The 24,150-nt window shown below is 31.5% G+C and overlaps 1 protein-coding gene across 3 annotated transcripts in view; it reads right to left on the reverse strand.

Moving 5' to 3' along the window:
• Positions 1–1,629: 1,629 nt before the first annotated feature.
• Positions 1,630–24,150, reverse strand: part of CSMD3 (CUB and Sushi multiple domains 3) — a gene marked incomplete at both ends in the record, with an annotated part of 1,157,568 nt that continues 1,135,047 nt past the window's right edge. For all 3 annotated transcript variants that reach the window (XM_081266797.1, XM_081266796.1, XM_081266795.1), the window contains 8 exons: positions 1,630–1,789; positions 4,969–5,104; positions 7,324–7,411; positions 9,636–9,748; positions 11,706–11,864; positions 16,528–16,593; positions 18,121–18,300; positions 20,698–20,809. In XM_081266797.1, coding sequence (XP_081122923.1) covers positions 1,630–1,789; positions 4,969–5,104; positions 7,324–7,411; positions 9,636–9,748; positions 11,706–11,864; positions 16,528–16,593; positions 18,121–18,300; positions 20,698–20,809 — 1,014 coding nt within the window. The remainder of the gene's footprint in view (positions 1,790–4,968; positions 5,105–7,323; positions 7,412–9,635; positions 9,749–11,705; positions 11,865–16,527; positions 16,594–18,120; positions 18,301–20,697; positions 20,810–24,150) is intronic.

Below are 24,150 nucleotides of genomic sequence, written 5' to 3' on the forward strand. Positions count from 1 at the left end.
AAATGTATTAACCTTAACATTAGTGAATGAATCATTGTTATTGCAGTCATTTGAATAAACAAGAATAAATAACTGATGGAATAAAATTTAAAACCGCATCCTGTCAGTAGAGTACAATGTTGAGAAAATTGTATGAATTTCCAAAACAATGTATCTCAAAGTGGTTTACAAGAAATTCACTAAATGTAGAGATAGATCCAAGCAGGGCTCCCAGGTGCAATGGTTTCTCTTAGGCACTCTGTCTCATGATACAAAAAAGTTGAGACCATTCACAGAGTAGTCCATATTTGAAAGGGACAACAGAGAGTTCACACTGGGTACACAATTTTATTCAATGAAGTGAAACATGCTAAAAAGGAAGACAATGAACTAATAAATAAAAATGCTGGCACTGCTATATGATATAGTCTGTATATGAGCCACCAATAACTTACAATGATGTATCTCAATCTGACAATGGAAGAAACCTGTTGTATCTGAAACCTGCTTTTCAAAGAATAAGGGTATAGAAATTTCAAAATATGTGAAAATTTGATAAATGCACAAGTTAAGGAAACAAATTTATATTGATGATTTGAAAGATTGCTCTTTCCTTCAATCTTATGCTAAGGGGCTAAAAAAACAAAGTATATTTCTAACTCTTTGTTAGAAATCTAAAAGTGTCAAAATGTTATATTTAAAGGGTTGACTGGAAGGATATGCAGACATACCATAAATTAAATACAAGAGATTATTAGTGGATGCTATTTGGTCTTTCAAAAACATTGGAAAGGTTGGTAGAAAATGGGAATAAGTTTTAAATCTCAGATAACTGCAAAATAATCATCTTCATAGGTAATTTTTGTCAGTCAAAATGGTTTCTTGACGAAAAAACACTGAAGACACTACCCCATGGCTCACTGAATAAAACTCGTTATTCCATAAAAAGGAAATTGAGAAGGTAGCACAAGGACCTTGCCATCTGCAAAACCTATGACCACTAGTCTCAAAAGAACAATAGCAATATGATATCAAAGAACAAAACTGGTCAAATCCCTATGGACAACCTGATCTCTCCTGTGCCATAAATTAGCTCATAAACATTTAAAGGCATGACTCAATCTTAAATAACCATGAAGATAAGGAAAACAATGCCTCCATTAACAGGAATGAGAAGTGGATATTGTGGTATGCAGTACAGACTTACGGGTGTGATGGAGCTCATGACAGTTAAGTCAGTGATCTATTGACTCTTGTAAGTATAGCTCTTATTTTCTACCCTATATCTTTTTTTTTTTTTGTAACCCAGTCCCTCTAATATAGTTTATAAAGCACAGAAATACTGATAGTGGATGCTCCTCCAATATATGCAAATAAGTTTATGTTTTAGAATAATCTCCTTTTTAAAAAAAGCAAATAAACTGTGAGTAAGCACTCTCAGAGTGCAGCTGAAATTTCTGTAAAACTCTCCATGGTAAACATGAAGAAGAATTATGATCCAGTTTATGAAAAAACACTCTTCTGTATCATTCCTCAGGAAAAGGTGACCCAGCAAGTCCTGAAAAGTGTGCTTTGTTTAGCAGTGAACTAAATGTGCACTGTTTTGTGTGTCGATTTCCAAGATTCTGAAGAAGGCCAAGAGTTGCCACGTTATACCATTGTGCAAACCGTGTTCAAGTTGGGATCGAATCGTACCGCCTTCCCTTCCACTGATTTGGCATTGGTGTCATACATGGGGTTTTCAAAAGCTGCTTGGCCATTGTTGTTTTCATGAACTGAGCAGCCTGTGTACTGTGTTTTGGGTGCAGTCCTGTTGATGAAAGCATCAATTAATTGTGTTAACTTTCTTTCAGAAACAGCAGAGTAGGACTCAAACATAATGTATTTGAGTTTTCATTGTTGTTGGATAATATCATTTGAAAGTATTAATTAAAAAATCATAATAAATCAAACTCAACAACTTAGCCTTTTAAATCCTGAATGGCTTTTATGATTTACATTCAACAAATATTTATGTATAGCACCAGTGTAAATCATATAATAAATCATATTATGACCACTCTAAATTTTCTTGTGAAATACAAACTTAATATTATAAATTTTGCATAATAAAATAAATTATCATGATGAATTTAAAACTCATTACCATTTCCTCATTTACTCATCAAATATTACAGGGCATCTATTATCTGCTGGGTATTCATTCTAGGCACTGGGTATAGAGCATTATTTAAACAGCAGATAAAGCTATTACTCTCATAGCTTTTATAATGTAGTGTTAGAGAAAAATGGATAAATTTAAAATAAACAAAACAAGAAAAACAAGTTGTTATGAGAATTGTTATGATGCAAAGAAAAATGATTGATGTGATAAAATATAAGTAGGAGCCACTTTAGAACAGGTAATTAGAAAATAAGTCTCTAAGAGGTAAAATTTAATCCTTCATGTCCTGAAGTTTTGCACTAATAATGAGAAGGGAATTCTGTAAAGAATAGGCAACTTGTACTAAGGCCTACTTTGGGAAGGAGTATCCAGAAAACCAAATAATTTGATTTTTAAAATTATATACATTAGATGCAAATCAAAACTATACTGAGATTTCAACTCAGTCAAGATGTCACTCATTAAGAATACAAATAAAAAATGTTAGAGATGATATGGAGAAAAAGGAATACTTTTATACTGTTGATGGGATTAGCACATCTACTATGGAAATTTCTCAAAAGACTAGGCATGGATCCACCATCTGATTCAGCTATGTCATTCCTTGGTATTTATATTAAGGATTTAAAGTCATCATACTATAGTGATACATGCATACCTATGTTTATAGCAGCATAATTCACAGTAACCAAACTATGGAACCAGTCTAGGTGCCCATCAATGGATGAATGAATAAAGAATATATGATATATATATATATATATCACAGACACACATAATAAAGTTCTATTCTGTCATAAAGGAAAATGAAATTATGTCATCTGTAGGAACATGGATGGAACTAGAGACCATTGTGTTAAGTAGAATGAGCCAAAATCAGAAGATCAACTGTCACATGTTTTCTCTCATACGTGGAAGCTAGTGAAGAAAAAGGAAACGAAAGGTGGTGTGTGGGGGGCAAACAAGGAACTCATGAAAATCAAAGGAAGATCAGCAGAACAAAGGGCCTAGTGGGAGGGAGGTGGAGAGGGTAGAGAAAAGTCCTGGGGAGTGATATTGGCCAAATTACATTGTTATATATTGTGTGCCTGTATGGATATGTAACAAAGAGTCCCATCTTTATGTACAACTATAATGCACCAACTTAAAAAAATGTGGACAAAAAAGAAGGGAAAATGTTGTTAATAAATTAAAAAATCAAAAAAGAAATTAATACTGATATGAATGTCATAAAAACAGTTTCTAAAGAGTTATGATAATTAAACATTTGTCTTTAAGTTATAAAACACATGGAGTCTACTAGGCTGGCTTGTGTAAATTACTTGTCTGGAATTTCCTCTTCAGTTCTTTATTTCTCCCACATTACATTTGCTTGTTTCGAGTTTATCTTTCCCACATCTCAATGTGTAATTTGCTGACATTTGTCATGAAACAAAAGCAGGCATACCATATGACCCAATTATCACATTTTTGGACATATAGCCAAAAGAATATAAAACACATGTTCAAACAAAAAGTTATACAGAAATATTTATAGCAGCACAATTCATAATGTAGAAGGACCCAAGGTATGGACATATTCACACAAAACAATGTATTCATACAATGGTACATCAATCATTCAGCCACATAAAGGCATGAAATACTGATGCATGCTATCAAATGAATTAAACTTAAAAAATATTTTGCTACATTTAAGAAGGCTGACACAAAACGTAACACATTGTATAAGTCCATTCATATGAAAAACCTATAATAAGCAAGCCAATAAGAGTGTTGCAGATGGCTGAAGTTTGAGGTAACAGAAACAGGGAGTGACTGCTCATTGAGTGTATAGTTTCTTTCTCTAGTAATGAAAATGTTCTGGAAATACATAGTGTTGATGGCAGCAGGACACTGAAAATGTACTCAATGCCACCAAATCGTACACTGAAACATGGTCCAACTGGTAAGCATATATGCTACATGTATTTTACAACAACAGTAAAAAGCTGGCATAACTTTTTTTTATATAAATAAATTTAGTAATGATTTTTCTTTATCTACAAATATACTCTGATATTGATCAGACATTAACAGCTTGTAATTTATAATTATATAATTCTTAGATATTACATACTGAAATATAATTAAAACATTATTTTGGAAAAAATGCGTTTAGATAATATTAATCAAATTATCTGGTTACCTATATTTTCTCCTTGATAAATAGTTGTCCCAAATAGTGGAGAATAATATACTAAAACCACTTACCAGAATTTGGTACTTGACAGGTAAGCAGGACTTACTAATAATATTTATAGCCATACACTCTCACAAATATAGCATTAACTGCCTAATTTTTACAAGCAATAGGAGGCAATGAGAGGATTAGAGAATTTTATCAGCTGTCTACTCAGGTAAAATCAGTCAGTATTGTCTTGCGAACAAAGAGGTCTGGACAAAATCTTCTTCCTAGTTCTCTAAATAAATCTGGCAGCAGATATCACCTCTTCAATTTAAACCTTAACCTAGATTTTCTATCTCTAAAGTCTCATTATGGATAATGTAAAAATAACTTGCATAATTAGTTCTATACCAGGAAACTGACAGGAAAATGAGTAAGAGTTAGGTTGAATGCTTATACAATTTAACAGAGCAATCTTTGTAATGTGTATGTAGAATTGCAGGCGTGGGCTAGGGAAATAAGGTTTCCAACAACTGTAGCAATAGTTGGCACACAGATTTCAACAACAGAAAAAACAAAAGGAAATTAGGATTTAAACTAAGCAATGGATATAATGAGATTTTTGGAGCATTTGGTAGTTAAAAATCAATTGACTTACCTTTGTTTATAAAGATAAAATCCAAATCCTGCAAAAATAAGTGCAAAAAAAGGCACAAGAATAGCAATGGCCACAGAACTACTATTTGTACCATGAGGCTGATTTGAGGAATTTGAACCTTCTGACATATTTAGTCCTACAAAGTACAAAAAATAAAAAACACAGAAACAACTCAATGTTATAATTCATTTCTCCTTTTATAAGTCATTTAATTCCTTCCATCCTCAAAATATCTATTCTGAAATATGCATAGTAAACAAAAACAATTCTTGAAACATCTTCAACTCATTTCCACACATTTTTGCACAATGCCTACAATGTATAGGTATTTTTTAAGGGAAGGATATAAACTAAAAATTAAGTAGTGCCCTTGAACTGAGTTCATATATTAGTGGGAAGACTTATGGAGACATTGTATATGTCAAGTATGAATTAATGGTCAATGTGCTTTAGAAAGAAAAGGTGTATACATACATCGAGTCTGAACTCATGGTCATGTGCTTTAGAAAGGGAAGTGCTTTAGATAAGCCACACAGCACATTTAGAGGACATGCAATGTAGGTTTGGCCTTGAAGAAAAAGTAGAACAACCAATAGAGAAGGAAGCAGCAGCAGCATATAAAGAGACATGGGAAGATGATGGTATATCTACAGAACAAACACTGACTTGTAGTAGGAGAAAGAAGGTTAAACTAAGAAGCCATAGCTTGCCTCTGAGAGGGAAGAAATATTCCTTTATATTTATTTATTTTTTCTTGGTACTGGGAATTGAACCCAGGGAGTTGAACAACTGAGCTTTTTTTAAAACAATTTATTATTATTATTATTTTTATTATTATTTTAAAACAGGGCCTCACTACATTGTTGAGGCTGGCTTTGAACTTGCAATCCTCCTGCCCCAGCCTCCCCAGCCTCTGGAATTACAGGCATGTTCCACTGGGCCAGGCTGGAAAGGAAAATGCTGAGGAGCTCCAAGTTGCTATTCACCTCACTGAGGGATGACTAATGGTGTTTAGAAATGAAGGATCCAGTGATAAGATACAGGAATTAAAGGAGTGACTGTGGTGATGTGGACATGAAGGAAGGCAAACTGGAAGCAACTGCAGCTAGAAGGTCATAGCAAAAACCCATATTTAAAAAGGAAATTAAGATTTGAACCAGGGCATTAGGAAGACACGAAAAGATAGATTTGGTAACATTTCATAGTCAAAAACGTAAGTTGTTTGTGTGGATGGCACAAGTAAGATGACACAGAACTGATTTTTCTACTTCAAGATAAGCAAATGGCAATGGCATTGCTTGAGTTGGGAAGTGAGAAAAATCAGACTTGTCAACATGTTGGCACAGGGAGGGAAAAGAGCAAATAGCTAACAGCTCTTTTTCAAGACTAAAAGCTCCGTTTTAAAGGTTCTGTTTTAGACATGCAGTGTTTGAGACACTTTAGGGGATATTAAATGAAAATGTATTACATTCAATGACACAACTGTGTTAATGAGCTGTATTAATGAATGTTTTAGGCTGTTTTTAAAAGAAAAAAAAATTAAGTAAAACATTATGTGGTATGGCTTATTATTATCATTCATTTAGAGAAAACTGAATTTCCTTTTCAACTAAGACATAACTTTGTCTGTATTACCAAAACATTAATACCTTTTTCTATATCTTGTTTCTCCAATGAATCAGTATATTTATGAAAATTTCAAAGCAATGATTTTTTTAAAGATGAATGTTAAACAGTAGCTTTTAGAGACTGAATCAATTTTTATGTATCTATACCATAGTGTAGTAATGGGAGACAGTAGATTTTTGGAAAGGTATACACCAGAAGTTATATTTATAAACATATTCTAAGAAGACTATTAAATGTTTACCCACATATTAGAAGAGTTTGAAATGAGGATGCTAAAAATTTGTGCCTCTCATCAAAAAAAATTACATATTTACTCAAGTTTCTCACAAAGGTACTATGTTTTCAGAGGAGTAAGAAAATTGTAACAATATTCAAACTGAAAAGAAGTAGTATAGTTCTCATGAGATAAGATGAAATAATTTACAGTTTAATATTTACTTCATTTCTATATTATTTTTTCTTATTTTTACTTGCTTAAGGGCTAGACAGTTTGTCATATTTATTAGAAATATGATGAAAAGCTAAACATCATACAGAGTTGTTACATACAGAACTGACATTTTGAGGAAAGTGATTATTGTAAAAAAAATGCTATCAAATGTATCAATTCTGACAATGCAGAATTCAAAATATAGTAAGTATGCCTAACATATAAAGTCTACTCTGTTTTCTCATGCTGTCTAGGGTAATAAAGGAACTACATGAAAACCAAAATTAATACATTACCCAGTCTTTGTAGTCCAAATTGCCCATAATCTTTGCCTTGAATAAATCCTTGAAATACATAAGTAGCTCCATCAGGCTCAGCAGAAACCTAAATAAATTTGAAAGTCTGATTAAATATGAAGACTAGCTATGGCTATATTTTTCTGGTATTAATAAATGCCCAATTTTATTCTGAAATGAATATTATCCAATGTTCCTTTCTTCAATCCTTTCCCTCCTAAGTAAAATGACACATTGTGCTAAATTCTCCATTATAAAAAGGAAAGTAAAATTTCCAATTTAAGTAACTATGATATTGAAAAAAGGGGATTAATTGTTAATATAATGACTTAGGAGTATAGATCTCTCATAGGCTAAGAAGCCTATTGTCCAAAAAATGGCATTAATATGATAAACAAGAGTGAGGTAAATGGTAAATTTAAAAATAAAATATAATAACACTGTTCTTTGTAAATTAGGTTACTCCTCTCATGGTACATTCATTCGTCCTACCCCAACACCTTCACAGAAAGTGTACACTGTGGCCTGCTTTAGCCAAGGACATGTAAATGGCTGAGCATAGGTCAGTTGTTGACCTAAACCATTGAGGATATTTTCCATTACACTAAGTAAAAGATGCTAGTCACAAAAGCCCACATATTATATGACTTTGTTCATATAAAAGTCCAGAAAAAGGGAGTATATAGAGGTATAAAATATATTGCTCAGGGTAGAGTGAGAATGAGGGTTGGGGTAATAGCAAAGGTGTGGGTTTCTTTTTAAGGTGATGAAATTACTCTAAAATCATCATACTTATGGATGCATGTAATCGTCAATATTCTTATGACCACTGAATTGTGTACTTTACAGAGATGAACATAGGCCATGTGAATATCTAAATTAAACTGTAAATAAAGAAACATATGTCAATATATTTATTTCAAAACCATAGAGCTTACTTCAGATCCTCTTGTTCTCCTGTGAGCTTCTGATTTCTTGAAACATGCTCCAGATGGCTGCTGCCCCTCTAGCCTTAGCCCCAGAAAGAGTCACTGGAGTGAGCCCATATAAACTCAATACCACAGCCCAAGTATAGATCTCTCATAGTGAACCCAGATAGATGAGAAAGAACTAAATACTTATTGTTGTTTGACCCTGAAATATTCTGGCTGTATCCAATGCTGTAAATGCTGACTACTATGTGTTTTTTAAATGTGTATAAAGTCTTATATTTAAAAAACTTCATACGTATAATGTCATTTGATCTCTTTAGTAAAACAGAAATTAATATATTTCAATGATCCTGAAAACTAACAAGTAATGTGAATATATCCTGAAATTTGTGCTAATTAGTGGCAATTAGTTACTTAAATCATGGGTGTTTCCATAAAAGTAGTAAGAAATTTTAATCTCTACCCTAAAAATCAAAGAATACCAAATTACCTATGGACAACTGGTATTCATAAGTGATTTATTATCACTAGACATTTTGTTCTGGTCATGGTCATTTTTTTAAATTAAATACTTCTAAATATAATAATTCAAACTCTAATACTTTAATAAATGAATTCATTTTTATTTCCTATATGAAATAATATAATTAAACAATCTTAGCATACTTATAACTTAGGTTCCTTTCCAATTCCACAAGTAATGGTACAGAATAGTGAAAGAGGATGGACAACTTTTTCCTTGGGAATCAAACTTACTGGAGCCTATAACTGAATATTTTATTTTTATCATTGTATCTTCCTTGTAAAATAAGGCTTGGTATTTGAAAATATGGTCTGATATTCATGATTATTCTTCAACAAAGATGCCTGCCCAGTGTGTTAATATATTACTTAATGCTTTCAACTATCAATTGAGAACATCCCATTCACATAAATGACTGAATCGTAAACCTACAGTAACTATCGCCTTACAGGAAGCAGCTTACATAAGTTGCTCTTCATGGACTATTTTATAAAATATTCTAAGTTCATAATTCAACTTAATGGACATACTTAATTTTCTTATACATTTTGTAAATACATTGCATATGCCTCACATATTGGTTCAAAAGAATGAATTAGATTTGATCCAGATTTATTTATCAGACTATAGACTATAGCCAGAATATATTTGATGCGATCGATGAATACATTACAAAAGTATGCAAACATGTCAGAATTCAATAATCATAGGCTTGATACTTTAGAATATTAAATACTTGTACTTATCAATATGTGTATGTATAAATATGTTCACAGTGAGCTAAATTTACAAAATTCATTTTTTCCTGGACAAACTATAAATTAATTAAAATCAGCAGAATTTTTAAAAATACTTACAAAGCCATCCATGGCCCAATTTTCCTCCTTCATTTTCTTCACAGAAGCATGAGCTGGTACTTTAATAAGATATATGTGTAACATTAGCCGAGCTTCCTGACTTTTATATATACCTGTGAAATGCATGGACATCTTAGTATACTTAATTTTATAAATAGTTATTCTTCACTTCACTATTTACTACTCCTTAAGTATATCATGTAAGATATGTGATAGGAAAAGAAATAAAACAAGTCCCAAGTCAAAGATGGCTTCACACATGGTGCTTTCCTTAAATACTGCAATATATATTGATCTCTCTTTCAGTTGAAATATCAACTTAAGTCTTCTCTATGAGGTATGAATTACCTTGGCTACTAAAGATAAATATCTTTATTTATAGCAACATAATTCCATGATATTGCAAACAAAGTGATTTCTTTCCCTAATCAAATTAGTAAGAGCACAAACCGGAAGTTAAAATTCCCATTTTTGTTAATACTTAGTTAGGTGCTAACACTGTGAATGTTCTAGGTGCTGCTGGAGCCACAAATATGAATATTTGTTTTTCCTAAACTTAAGATTTTTCAATAAAGTAGGAGGTGTAAGTAAGTTACACAAGTAAGTAAAACACATGAGAGAATATAATAAATAAAAGACCAGAAGAGAGACTGACCATTCCACACTGAAGCAGATACTTATTTAAGGAAATACTTAGGAAGAAAAAGAATGTCTGAGCTAGGTTTTGAAAATTTAGCAGGATTTTTAGTCCAAGAGAATAATAGAACTAATGGCATAATATATACAATTTCTTTTACAGAGTGAGTATCCTAAAATTGAGAATGATCTGCAATATAAATACATTTGGAGAATAAAAGAAAATAAGACTAGATAAAAATTTCATGATTAACATTTACTTCAATTTTTACTCTATTCATTGACTCCCCTTATCATTTAACTACAGATAAGGCACCATTAGAATATTCTGGGCATACAAAAATAAGATATGCAAAATTTGACCCAAAGTAAATTGCAAGAAATAAAAAGAGGACATAATTAAATTTCTCAACAAAAATATCACTGGAAAATTTTTATAATTATTTTGTGTGAAGACAATAAGCAAATTCTAATTAAGTCAATCAAACATTTTCTGCTTGTTCCTCATTATTTGTAGGGATTTATTTTGAAGTTTTTCTACATTGTAAAAAATAATACCTTTCATTTGGCTAACATTTATAGAAAGTAAAGAAAAACCATTTAGATTTCAAAGGTAAATAATCATAACTTAAATGCATTTTCTCAGTTATATAAAGTTTTTTCCATTGATATTATACAATTGTGTATATTTTGAAAAATATAACACTAAATTCAGCCGGACGTGGTGGTACATGCTTATAATCCCAGCTGCTCTGGAGGCTGAGACAGGAGGATCGCCAGTTCAAAGCCAGCCTCAGCCATGGCAAGGTGCTAAGCAACTCAGTGGGACCCTGTCTCTAAATAAAATACAAAATAGGGCTAGGGATGTGACTCAGAGGCTGAGTGCCCTGACTTCAATCCCTGGTACCTTCCCTTAAAACTTCTAATACTCTTTAGTAAGTTTAATGCAGGATCATTCAATAATATAAAACAATGCTCAATATTTCTTCTAAAATTTACAAAATCAGTGATTATTACATTATTTTTCATTTTATTCTTACCAAAAATATTAATAATTATACTGAATAACTATATAGCCAAGACATTTGCTATATATAGATATATATCTATTTCTCATATTTGCAATATCAAATATAAGTATTTCATATTTAAAAGTAAGAATTCTATTCTAACACATAATAGTTTATTTCAACAACAAAAAAATTCTTGAAGAAATTTAACTTCAAAGCTGAAGAGTTTTATTTTTGTATAATAATATTCACTTATCAATCCAAAAGCCAGAGAGGCTTATTTCTGAAAAAAAATTATGGATGTCATAATAAACAAATATTTCAATTAATTCACAGTATAAAATCATTACTAGAATGATGAAGGCATAATAAAATGAGAGCATGAAGGCACTATTTTTGTTGCTTTTTTTTTTTAATGCAATACCTGAAAGCAGAAGTTCCATGTTGCTATTGCTCAGGGTAGCATTAACTCTCCCAGTAGAAGCATTGAAACTAGTCACTGTCAAGGTCATGGGTTGTTTCCTTCCTTTGAAATTGTAAGAGCCTTTCCATATATAATTTTGTGCAAACACATCATCAGGTACTGTGAATAGATAAATAAATCCCACATTTTAATTTTATAGTGTCCTATAAATATAAGTATTAAAGAGTAATTCAAAGAATATCAGCCTATTGAATGATGATATTTTACAAAATACACAACATTATTATATTTTGTAAAATATCATCTTTATTCTTATAAAATGTTTCAAGTTTTTAAGAATAAATCAAAATTATATTGGCTAGATTTCCTCACATGTCATCAATAAGAAACAATACCAATTAAAGACATAAGGCTTTATGTAGAACCCAGATAAATATAAGCTTTACTTATACTTGGTCTCCTATAACATTATCTGTCTTTCAGAAGGAAAATAAAATGATTTTACTGAGACGAGTAAGTCTATGCATAAGTTCTAAGAGGACTGTTTTTCTCCTAGCAGTGGGAAAAGGTTCATAGGAGGAAAAGCACAGAATGAATCTGTCCCATTTGCAAAATGGAGGGAATACTTCTGTGGCCCCCTTATGGAATACTGAGTTCTGATATTCCAATAATAGATGCTACTGAAAAAGAGCAGGGCTGAACTATACTGACAGCTGTGAGGTTTATAGGTATTTTTAGAAATAAAAGAATTGTCATTTGAATTGCCCAGTTCTCATGGGAGAAAGATTAAGTGTGGTAGAATATAGCAGAAGGGTTAGGCACTGGGGTTAGGCTGCTTGTATTTAACTCCCTCCTCTACATTTTATAAATTGTGTTATCTTGCATAAATTACTTAACTCTAGACATGAATTTCCTCCTAATATAAGTGATTAACATAGTTTTTAGAGAGATTAAATGACAAAGAATGTGAAGTGTTTAGCTAATTGCTACCTGCTACCATCACTATTATTATTACTATTACAATTATTATTATTATTATCCAGATAGAATAGGGAAATTATTGCTTTTATAGATCACTGAAAAACTAGTAAAATATACACTTAGTAGCCACATAGTTACTGTCATGAAAAATCTATAGCACTGGCTCTGTAAACTTTGCTAAGTCATTTTCCTATTGGCACTGACCCCTTGAACTTTTAAGTATACTGCTATGTGTGATGAGGAACCTTATCTAAAAGTTTGATATAGTATATGAATACAGACCCTTCATTTTGTAAGCATCTTAGATAACTTTGGCTAACAAAATTGTGTCTAGAAATGGTTTGTAAAAGACAGTGACAAGATAAATTGCCCAATATTAAAAATTGTCAAGGCAGATAGGGGTAACAGGCTCTTGGTTGCAGAAATAAGAGAAGATAAAAGCAGAAAGATGTTCTAATAGCAGTGCTTGGCAAATAGTAGATATTCAGTAAATAAGTGTTGTATCTCTGATGGTTTACCTTCCTTAGCCTACATTGTGACTGCCCTTCACTGCCACCAAACCTTTCATTAAAATCTACCATGCCTAATGATCTTGTATCCTTTGTGCTTAGAGAACTGAAAGAGCATTAACTGAAGAATATAAAAGAACATATCAGTCACAGAGGTAATAGTCATGGAACAAGAGAGGTAGCAGTAGCAGCAAAGTCAGCTGCATCAGGATTAATCATTAATGTGGTAATAAATGTTTAATGATGGGCACTTAAGGAAAAAAAAGAAAAAAAATCTAAGATAATTTTCTCATTTAAATGGTAGCAATATGTCCATTATTGTAGATTCCAAGCTATCAACATAACATCTACTGAATGCAGAGTATGGAGAATTCCCAGAGTTGACCATAGTGAGCCTTCACCTTTCTCACACAAAAGTGGGAAGTAAAAACTCATGAAGGAATGGAAGAGACAGACATTATTTGGTTACTGTACTCCAACTACAATGGGAATGACATTTCTTTCTATTAAGTCTATTATGAGATTTATGTATAGTCAAGTATTTGGCAGTTCTGTGTAAATTAAAGTGTCATCCACATTGACGTAGACATCAGTAAAAAGGAATAATATGGTCATGATCACTTCTTTTTTTATTTTTTATTTTTCTAGTTGTAGTTGGACACAATACCTTAATTTTATTTATTTTTATGTGTTGCAGAGAGTCGAACCCAGGACCTTGCACATGCTAGGCGAGCACTCTACTGCTGAGCCCCCTGATCACTTCTTTCAAAATATGTTTGAATTCAAACTTATTTCAAAGACTTCACACCATTGCAAATACACAAATACGAAATCATGTCCCTGACCTTGATTGATTGCCAACGTTTATTCTTGTCAGTTTAGAGTAATGTAATCACTGATTCCTGGGACTTTAATGGAATTCTGCTCAGTGTTTTCTCATGTTAAAGATAACAGTTGATCTAGAATTTTTATAGATATTTTTACTCACATTGAATAAGTGTTTTCCTTTCTAATTATTAAAAATTTTAAAGATTAGAAATTGGTGTTGAATTTTATCAAATATTTTCTTTGTCAATTACACATTGACCATAACTTCTATACTTTAACCTCCTACTGTGATATATTTAAGTATTATTTAACAATGATATACCTTGCACATCAAGGTGAGTCCAATTTGATTTTGATGTTAGATTTTATTTGCAAAGATTTTATGGAAGATTTTCATCTATAATCCCAAGTCATGTGAACCTAAAACTCTGCCTGTTTATAATGTCTTTTGCTGAGCTATTAATCATATAGAGCACACAAGAGGGAGCTTCATTGTCTAGAAGAGTTTTTATAAAACTTGGGTGATCTGGTCTGTTACTTGAAAATTAGGTGGGACTCATCAGAGGAGCCATTTGAGTCTGGTGTTTCATTGTGAAAATAATTTTAACTATTCTTTTTTAATGGAATAATCCAAGCTATCTTTTATTAGTTCTATTAAGATATGTTTTTCTAGTAATATGTGCATTTCATTTAATTTTTTAAATTATTCATGCTGATAGTTTTTTGCAATACACTTCTAACTTATTTAATCTGTTGCTTATGTAATTATGTTCACATTTTCTTTGTTTGCTATTATTTTTGCTAGAGATTCTTCTACTTTTTTCATTTTTTTCAAAGAATTACCTTTGGTAATGTTCAGATAATTCTATTGTTTCTGTAGGTTTTTCTATTTAGTTTGTTGTAATCTTTATATGTTCTTAGCAGAGACACCTACCTTGTTAATTCTGAGGCTTTTTCTTTTCTAATATAAGATTTTTTAGGCTATAAATTTTCCTTATAATTTTTTCCTACAGACCTCAAGTTCTAATATTTATATTTTTCAATATAAATAAATTTTAGTAGTGTATATTCTACTTTAATGTCTTTTTTAAAATCGTGAGTTATTTATTAGTATTAATTTTGCTTTGAATTTCCAAACATACAGGAATGTTAATTCATTTTCTCATTAACCTTTAACTGTATCATGGCCAAATATCAGATTGAAAGACTAAATTTGCTTTGAAAATTTTTTGGATTTGTTTATTTCATATACAATTGATTATTATAGTTATCTGATGTGCATGTTATAATCGATACAGAAATCTTTATATGTGGATACTGGATCAAACGTATGAATTCTCTGGCTTTCTTCAGTTTTCTTCACTTTTTGTCTGATTTGACAATTGGTTGGTCATTGCCTATGTTTACTCAAGATGGTCCAGGTTTATATCTGATGTACTAGAGCTATCATTCAGAGAACCCACCTATTCCCAGATAAAAAAAATCTCCTTTGGGAAATTCTGGGTTCTGATTGACTATTATGGTTTTTAGACCCCATTGCTAATTCTACCTTATGCTGACATATTCTTTTACTGTCATAGTGGCAATCAACATGTTTACATTGAGTATTGAATAAATTAGTTTAAGTCTTAGAGATTTGTTAAGCACTCTACTTTGACAGCATATACATTGAGAACTTGTGAACTCAAGTAAAATCAGATCGTAACAGTGTTCTTGGTCGAATGCAAGTAAGCCAAATCTGTATACAAGGTAAACACTTATTAAGTCCTTATTTTTATTTTTAACTTTAAATTTATATCACAGAAATGTAACCATAATACAAAAAAGTAGCTTTTACATATTGAACATTTACTATGGGCTAAGCACTTTGCACTGTATTCTTATGAAGTTCATTATATAATAATCTAATCATTATTTCTTTGATAGCTAAATAAATGGTGGCTCAAACACATAAAATAATTTCCCAAGGTCATGGGTTAGAGAGTTCACAGATGAGAACTGCATCAAGATTGTAGAATTTAAAGTCCATGTTCTTAATGATGGCTGGGTATTTAAATTTTCTTTTTGGATCCAATGATTACAAATAAACTGTACAAGTTCTAAAAGCTGCTGATCTACTGTGTGGATTTGTTTCTTTTTTAAATATACATGTTTAAAATTTTAAATAATATCTTGCTTCAATTTTAATATTTTAATTAAAGTATTTCCATTATATTATGTTCTTTACAGATCTTCTTCAAAGGAATATTTATAGAGAAATCTATTAACAATATGTTTTGACATAGAGAATTATAAACAACATTTTTGAAATCTTAACATATCACAATCTTACACTATTTTAAATTCAATATCATATCACAAATGATCAAATTTGATATAGTAAGATACATAGTTTTTTCCATGCAAAGATATATTTTTCCAAAGAAATTTGATCACTTTATCAAAAAAACAGTAGATTGATTTTAGACATAATGAGTTTTAAAAAAATAAATTAAATTACTAACCACTTAGCTTTGGGCTGGGTGTTCCCAGTGCAGGTCTAGGATCTTTCACCAGTATTTTGGAACCAGCTATGAAAACAAACAAGAGTTCAAAAAGTTGCTGTAATTAATAACACACAAACACATAGTATAACACAATTCTATTATGAGATATTACATAATTTTCTCCAAAATGTCCTGTTCATCATAATATCTCACTCATCTTCTCAACACTTATTGTTTATCTAACAGCCTTAGTAATTATCTCCTTCATAGTTCAGTGGGAAAAGGGGCTGATTGTTGCTGTCTTATCATCTTGGGATTTTTTTTTTTAATTAGACACAAAAACTAATAGAAATAGGTGCTTCTGCCATGGAAGCTGAGGGCTGAGGGTACGCACAAAAGGCAAACATTTTTTGTGTAAGGTTCACACTTGTGGAATTTTGATGACCATTATTATCCAAAGTACAGGTATGAAGACACAAATTGGTGTGAATATACTGTGTATACAACCAGACATATGAAAAATTGTGCTCTATATATGTATTATATTATATTATTTATTATTGTAAAAAAAAAGAATCAAAATGGTTAAAATAGCTCATGATGTACCAGGAATTGGATAAACACAAAGATGAAATCTTTTCAGTCAGACCAAAGGCAGCCCAAAACCAAAGAAATCATTTGAGTACTACAGGGGAATGCAAAGTTGTGGGAGCTATAACATGTGTTTTTTGTACAGCACCTATCACAAAAACACTGTGATAGCTTTAGAATTAGATTTAGGTGTAGGTGCTTTAGGTGAATATCACTCGGGCTGCAGATGTGGAGAATATTTTGAAGAGAACAAATACTGATATAGCCAGAGAAGTTAAGCAGCTGTTGCAGTAGTCCCAGTAGAGATAATCCTAAACTGTATTACCATAGTAGTGTGATAAAACGGCATAAGAAAGCTATTGAAAATGTGGTGGATTTGTTTGGGATAATATCTAGGCAGATTATTACATTTCTAGTGTATAAAATTATATGATGGCTGTATCACTGAGAGAGAATATTAGAAGAAGTCTAGATGGGAAAAGAAAATTTACAAGTTTAGTTTTACATCTATCGAACACTGAAATGTCTGAGAAATTCAAGTAGAGATGTCAAGGAAGTAACTGACTATTTAAGTCTGAAGGCAAAAGAAGGTAAATGAACTAATGACATTAATTTCTAAATGAATTACATACAAGGGACTAAGGAAGCCATTGACTTAAAATGAGATCATCTAGGAGAGAATATAGGATAAAAGAAAAAGATGATGAAGTAATAAACCTTTAGAATATTATGGACGGTACTTTTTACAACAGCTCTTGAAAATGAATACACATACCCTGAAAAGACAATATAAAGAAGGAATAAAGATAAGAAAAATCAGCAATCAGACATTTTGGAGAGATTTGAATAATATTTCTGTATTTTGGGATTCAGAAGTGTTCACATAATTCCTATTCTCAATGCTGGTCAACTAATATCACTTGTTCTTAAGCTAATGGCAATTAAGTTTCTGTCTCTTGTATCCAAGGAAGGCCTAATAGTATATCTCTTGTGTTAAAAGCTTCTATGGAGAAAACTTACCCTCACAAACAGGAACTTTTCCAGTCCAGGTGTTGTCAGATCTACACACTCTGTGTTCTGTTCCACCTGCTAAGAAAAAGCCAGGCTGGCAGGTATAAATTAGTGTATACCCATGAGATGGAAGGTCCATTCCTACTACATTTGTGTGAGCAGGAGTTTCTGGTTGTTTACAGCTGTGGGCTATATTAAGAAAAGAGAACAGTGTTAATTTACTACATGCATTCTAAAGAAATTTTGAGATAAGAGTCACAATATAACTTTTAAAATCCTTTAATTACATTATTGAAATATATATCTGATTAGTTATCCTAAAAACCCAAGGAAAATGTATCAATGTGACATACTAATACTCTACTATCTCCTAACAAAATGATCAGGAACACTGGTAGATGACAACAGAGAAAATGAGACAGGGAAAGGAACAAAAGCTTACTATGCCTAATTAAGCTCATAGATGTATACTATATCACCACTTTAGAGAGTCACAATGAATAATAAAGTATATTAAAGGATCTAGATGTCCTATGGTAAGATGCCTTTTAAGTTTTGTCAAGCTCAGGTTTTGCTTTCATTTGATTTGCTTGTGCAGTCCTGGGCATTGAATCCAGAGGTGTTCTACCACTGAGCTATATCCCCACATCTTTTTTGTTGTTATTTCCCCTTGAGAGAGGATCTAGCTAAATTGCCCAGGCTTGTCTTGAACTTGCAATCCTCCTGCCTCAGTAGTAGCTGAGAATATAGATCTACACTACTATGACTGGCCCTAGTGTCAAGTTGTTTTTCTGTTTGTTTTTTTTTAAGTTTAGAGAATATTATTTTATGATTTTTATGTATTTATTACAAATAATAAAATAGTTTCTAATTATAAATACAAGTATAGCTGATTATATTGCCTTGGTAGTAATACTTACCTATATAGAAAATACTTTTTAACAACTTTTTAATACATGGATCATTCCTGGCCATATTGGGGTTCATATGCTAGAAGTACCATTTCATTCATTTAACATTTTGTCTCCTTTTCCCATTTTTCTTTCCACTGTAATTCTCTATTTTGAATCCACCATACCTCCCCCAAGTTTGACTGCTTTGTGTTATAAACACCACTCTTTCTCAATCAGAAATACATTTTTATAAGAAATTTTCCTTCTTACATGGACAGAAATTTTCCTTCTTACATATTTTCATATGTATAGATATCCTTAAGGGTGGTGGTCTCTAAGAAAAGCATTTTGTGGAAAAATTTATTTGGAAAAACAATATTTTCCACTTGTTTCCCAACAGAGGTTCATAATGCTATAAATAATAGCTAACAATTTTTGCACCATGTGCTAAATATTTTTTTAAATAGTTTATATTTAATATAATTCAGTTAGTAAAATTACTTTATAATTTAATTACTTTAATACTCATGGAGTAAATATCAATAAGGATAAACAGAGTCTGCCTCTATTGCATTCTTTAGTCCCACATTATGCACATACTAGAAATGTTGAAATGCGAAGCTGTAACAAAAGCTATTAAACTTTATTTAAATTATCAAATTCCAAACTTAGGTCATCAAAGAACACTGATTTACTGTAAAAAACCTAGTATAGGACAGAAAAGCAATTATTCAGAGAATTTCTCCTTTAAGGAATTTTGCCATTTTAGTAAGTATAAGCCAACTATGGAAATAACATGATGTCTCACTAGAGTGTTATGCTGCTTCTAAGTAAGCCACTGGTCTGGAAGGGTCTTATGATCATTCAGGCAGTCCTGAAAAGGGCTAGAGGAAACTCACAGTGCTTCTCTGGGGCTTAAGCAAATCCTAGAATCTAAATACCTTCCTACTGAGTGTTTCTGCTCCAGCATACTCTATTCTTTTCTCTCAAAAGACACATAATTTAAAAGATTGGAGAGGATTTGAAAAGAGGGAACTGGAAGGAAAGAAGAGAGAAGAAGGTGACCAGTTGAAATATATTTTAAATGTATTATCAGATAAACACTATTTGATGATCTTTGGCTTTGTTCTTATTTAATCCATTCAGCAAGTGCTCTCAACTTGAGATCAGTGACCACTGAGAGTATAGCAAATCTTGAAATAGTTTTCAAATTTTACAAAGTATCCACAAATACTTTTTATTTTAATTGATGTTTCTAATTTCCTTCAGATTCTCAGAAAATCTTTCACAGGTGACTAAAAAACTAAGTCGATAGGTTGGAACATCTTGTATCTCAAACAATTTTAGATTGATAAGTACACATGTATGATGCCCAAAACTAATCATCACCTATAATTATCAGGTGACTGAAACACAATTTAAAGAGCCATACCAAAAAAAAAAAAAGAAGAAGAAGAAAAAAGAAAAAAGAAAAGAAAGAATAAAGTCCAAAAAAAAAATGAAATTGCACTTTATGCCTTCTGATCTCTTTAGAAAGGCTCCTTCCCAATGGACACTGGGTCTTGACATGGTATTAAAATTACATACATAAAAACATCTTATAATAATATAAAATCAACTTCACACATTTATTATATGGAAGAAAAATATATATAAATTGTTACCCATAAGTATTATTTCTCTCAATACTTACGAATGCATTCAGGCTGAATCCCACTCCATGTGAGATCAGGGAGACAAGTGCGGGTTGTAGATCCTTGGAGCAAGTGTCCTTTTTTGCAGTGGTACTGTACAACACTTCCTACCTATAAGCATATTAAAGAGAAAATAACATGTCCCAATGAAATTTCAAACACAGCAACAAAGAAAAACCTGCAGGTGAGAAAATACTTTGAGACAAAATTTTGTATGGTTGTGGTAAAAACAAAAATTTGAAATGTGTTTTAAAAGAAAATTGGTAAAATTCATGATTATGTTTACATACCATCATGAAATATTTGAGTACCCAATAAGTACAAGGTGCCAAATTTTTGTTATAAGAATTTGAAGAAAATATATGATATCCAAAGTCCACAAACTACATATAAATAAAAAGATAGACAGCAAAATAGGTAAAGATAAATAAAGATCTGTAAGTTTAAACATAAAAATAACACCATAAGAGGTATATATATTTTAAAGATGGTGAATACAAGAAGAGATCAGAGCAAATGTGGTTATTAAGGTTATGGTGATACAGAAGTCATGCAATCTGTACTGTTTTTAAGGATGAGAAATTACAATAAATAAATACAACAGTAGTTTTTAAAATGTGGTCTCCAGGCCAGTAATATTATAAATATCAGCCAGAAGTCTATTAGTAATGCAAGTTCTGGGGCATTACCCCAGATTCACTGAATCAGAACCTCTTAGGGTAGAGTCTAACAATCTTATTTAACAAAAGCTTTGTGTGATTTTAACAAACACTAGGATTTGAGAATGACTGAAATAAAACTAGAAAAGTCAAGAACATGATGAGAAAATGTATGGAAATAAAAATGCATATCATCCATTTTGGGAAAAAAAGAGTACAGTTGGTCAGCTTGAATGGTTCACAAAGTAAGCAAGGAATTTGGGATGGAAGGGGCTGCATAAGGTGGAAAGCAGTGAGATATAGCAAATAATAACCCCAGGGTACTGTAGACTTGGCTTTAATTCTGTATCTGACCTTACTTGAGTCAGTTTATCTCCCCTCTGAGATTTATTCTATTATCTATATTTTTTTAAAGAGAGAGTGAGAGAGAGGGGGGGGGGGACAGAGAGAAAGAGAGAATTTTAATATTTATTTATTTTTTCTTAGTTCTTGGTGGACACTACATCTTTGTTTGTATGTGGTGCTGAGGATCGAACCCCGCGCTGCACGCATGCCAGGCGAGCGCGCTACCGCTTGAGCCACATCCCCAGCCCTATTCTATTATCTATATATAATGATAGACAAAATAGGATATATAATCCAATTCACCCTGGTATAGAGTATGTTTGTAATAAATTCTAACTGTAATGGTGAAGTCAGAGCATACATAAGAGTCAGTATTGAAGGGTCTCAAATGGCAGGCTATGGTATTTAGAAAAATGAAGAGCAGTAATTCTATTGATAATGTTGGCACTACCATGGGAGGTTTGATTGTATGAAAGCTAAACTTATTCATGGCAGTGAGCCTGGGAAGGAAGTCATCAACTCAGAATATAGTACAAGGAAAAAACAACAAGTTTTATTAAATGACTATAAGTGAAGGACAAGGTAAGTGATATTCAGGGTCTGTCACTTCAGACTGCCCCCAGCAAATGGAGTCTGAGAATGCTCAGTAGTTATTTCATGACTTCTCCCTTAGACTCTGTTTTCACCCACTATTATGCATCAACTTTAGTCCTGAGCTTCCTAGAAAAAAGTTAAAAACTTATGAGTTTATATTAAAAAATATAAGAATATTTCAATGGAAATATGTTTTTAATAATTCATATTTATAATTTAAGGCAACAAAATACTAGTAACATGTTTACCCAATTACTTAGATATTAATTTCAATTATACAGTGGACATCACACATAATTACAAATTGGATATTATTAGGTAATTTTATAGGGTTAAATACCTTATGGCTAAATATCTAAAGTATCAGATTTAAAATATTCCATAACAATACCTTTATGAAACAAAATTCTAAATTCAAATGATGCATATTCCATTGCCTAGAGTTCAATTTAAAGAGTGATACAGTTAATGAAATATGTAGATTTGGCACTTATTCCATAATTAATCTAGATGTTGTATCAATCATTTTGACAGCTATTTCTTCCTAGACTCACTGCTACAACTATTCACTACTAATCTATTTTCAGTCAAAATTATTCCAATTTATAATATTTTGGGTACAAAAAATGCATTATGTTGAGTACATTTTTCAATTAGAGTTTTCATGGTCTCTAGCAAGAGGTGATATATATTTATGTTAATAATTATATCTATATAAAATCTATTATGTAAATCTATATAAGCAAAAAGTGAAATTTTAAAAAATGGTTTGAGTGCCCCTATAATTATTAACTTTCTCTTGCCCATCCTTGCAGTGTGCTTAACATAGCTATAATTTTACTTCCTTACTACTGACCACCTGATCAAACCAGGCTGAGTACACACTTGAGACATTCTCACTCTCTCTGAAAAGGTAGAACTAAGATTGTCACAATCACTTTCTCTATATAGCTGAGATGTACATAGAAAGGATGCTGCCTTGTCCATATGGCCAATCTACAAACATAGAAAATGAGACAGATAAACTGAATGTAGTGAAAACATTGGTTAATACTATCCAGTACCCAGATTCTGGACTTGCTGTTTCTCACCTGGATTACTTCTCTCTTGAGGATTCAAACATACCTGCACATGATTTATAACACCTTTTAGACTTAAGCTAGCTCTTCATAGATTTTTTAATTGCAAGCAAAAATTTCTCTGAACTTATACCTTTTGCTTATGAGACCAATGAAACCATCTTCATTTGGAATCCACCAATAAATTGTTATTAGTTAGAATTACATATATTTTTAATTTGTGTTGGTTCGATACAGATTTAGCTAACATATGTAGTATGTACAAATTTATATATACACCAAAAACATGCATGTAAGAAAGCTGATATCTCCAATTTAACATACTTGGTATATTTTTAATTTTAATAGACATTGACATAATTATAATAAATTAGACTTTATCATATTTGTAATCTAGTCTATTTGTATTTATCTAGGTAGAATCTAATGTTCTAGTGAATATTTGTTAGCCCAAATAATATATATTCAGGGTTAGGTTAAATGGTAATAAAACCTTTCAATGATTATGTAATAAAAATTTTTAAATGCAGTGTTAATTATTTTTTTTTCAATTTTTTGGCTAATTCTTCTAAAATCATTCATTTCCATTTCCATTATCTCAAATAATATGAGAAAGGGCTTATATTTTTCAGAAAACAGCCTGATTTTATGCATAGACATTAATAGTAAGATTTCATGTTCTCCCAAGATATTGTCACTAACTTGCTCTGTGATCAAAGCAAAGTCACATTCTCTTTCATTTTCACTGCCTATATGATGAGAACTCATGTGTGTA

The sequence above is a fragment of the Spermophilus citellus genome (genome assembly GCF_964194105.1).
Source record: "Spermophilus citellus genome assembly, chromosome: 14".
NCBI classification, from domain to species: domain Eukaryota; kingdom Metazoa; phylum Chordata; class Mammalia; order Rodentia; family Sciuridae; genus Spermophilus; species Spermophilus citellus.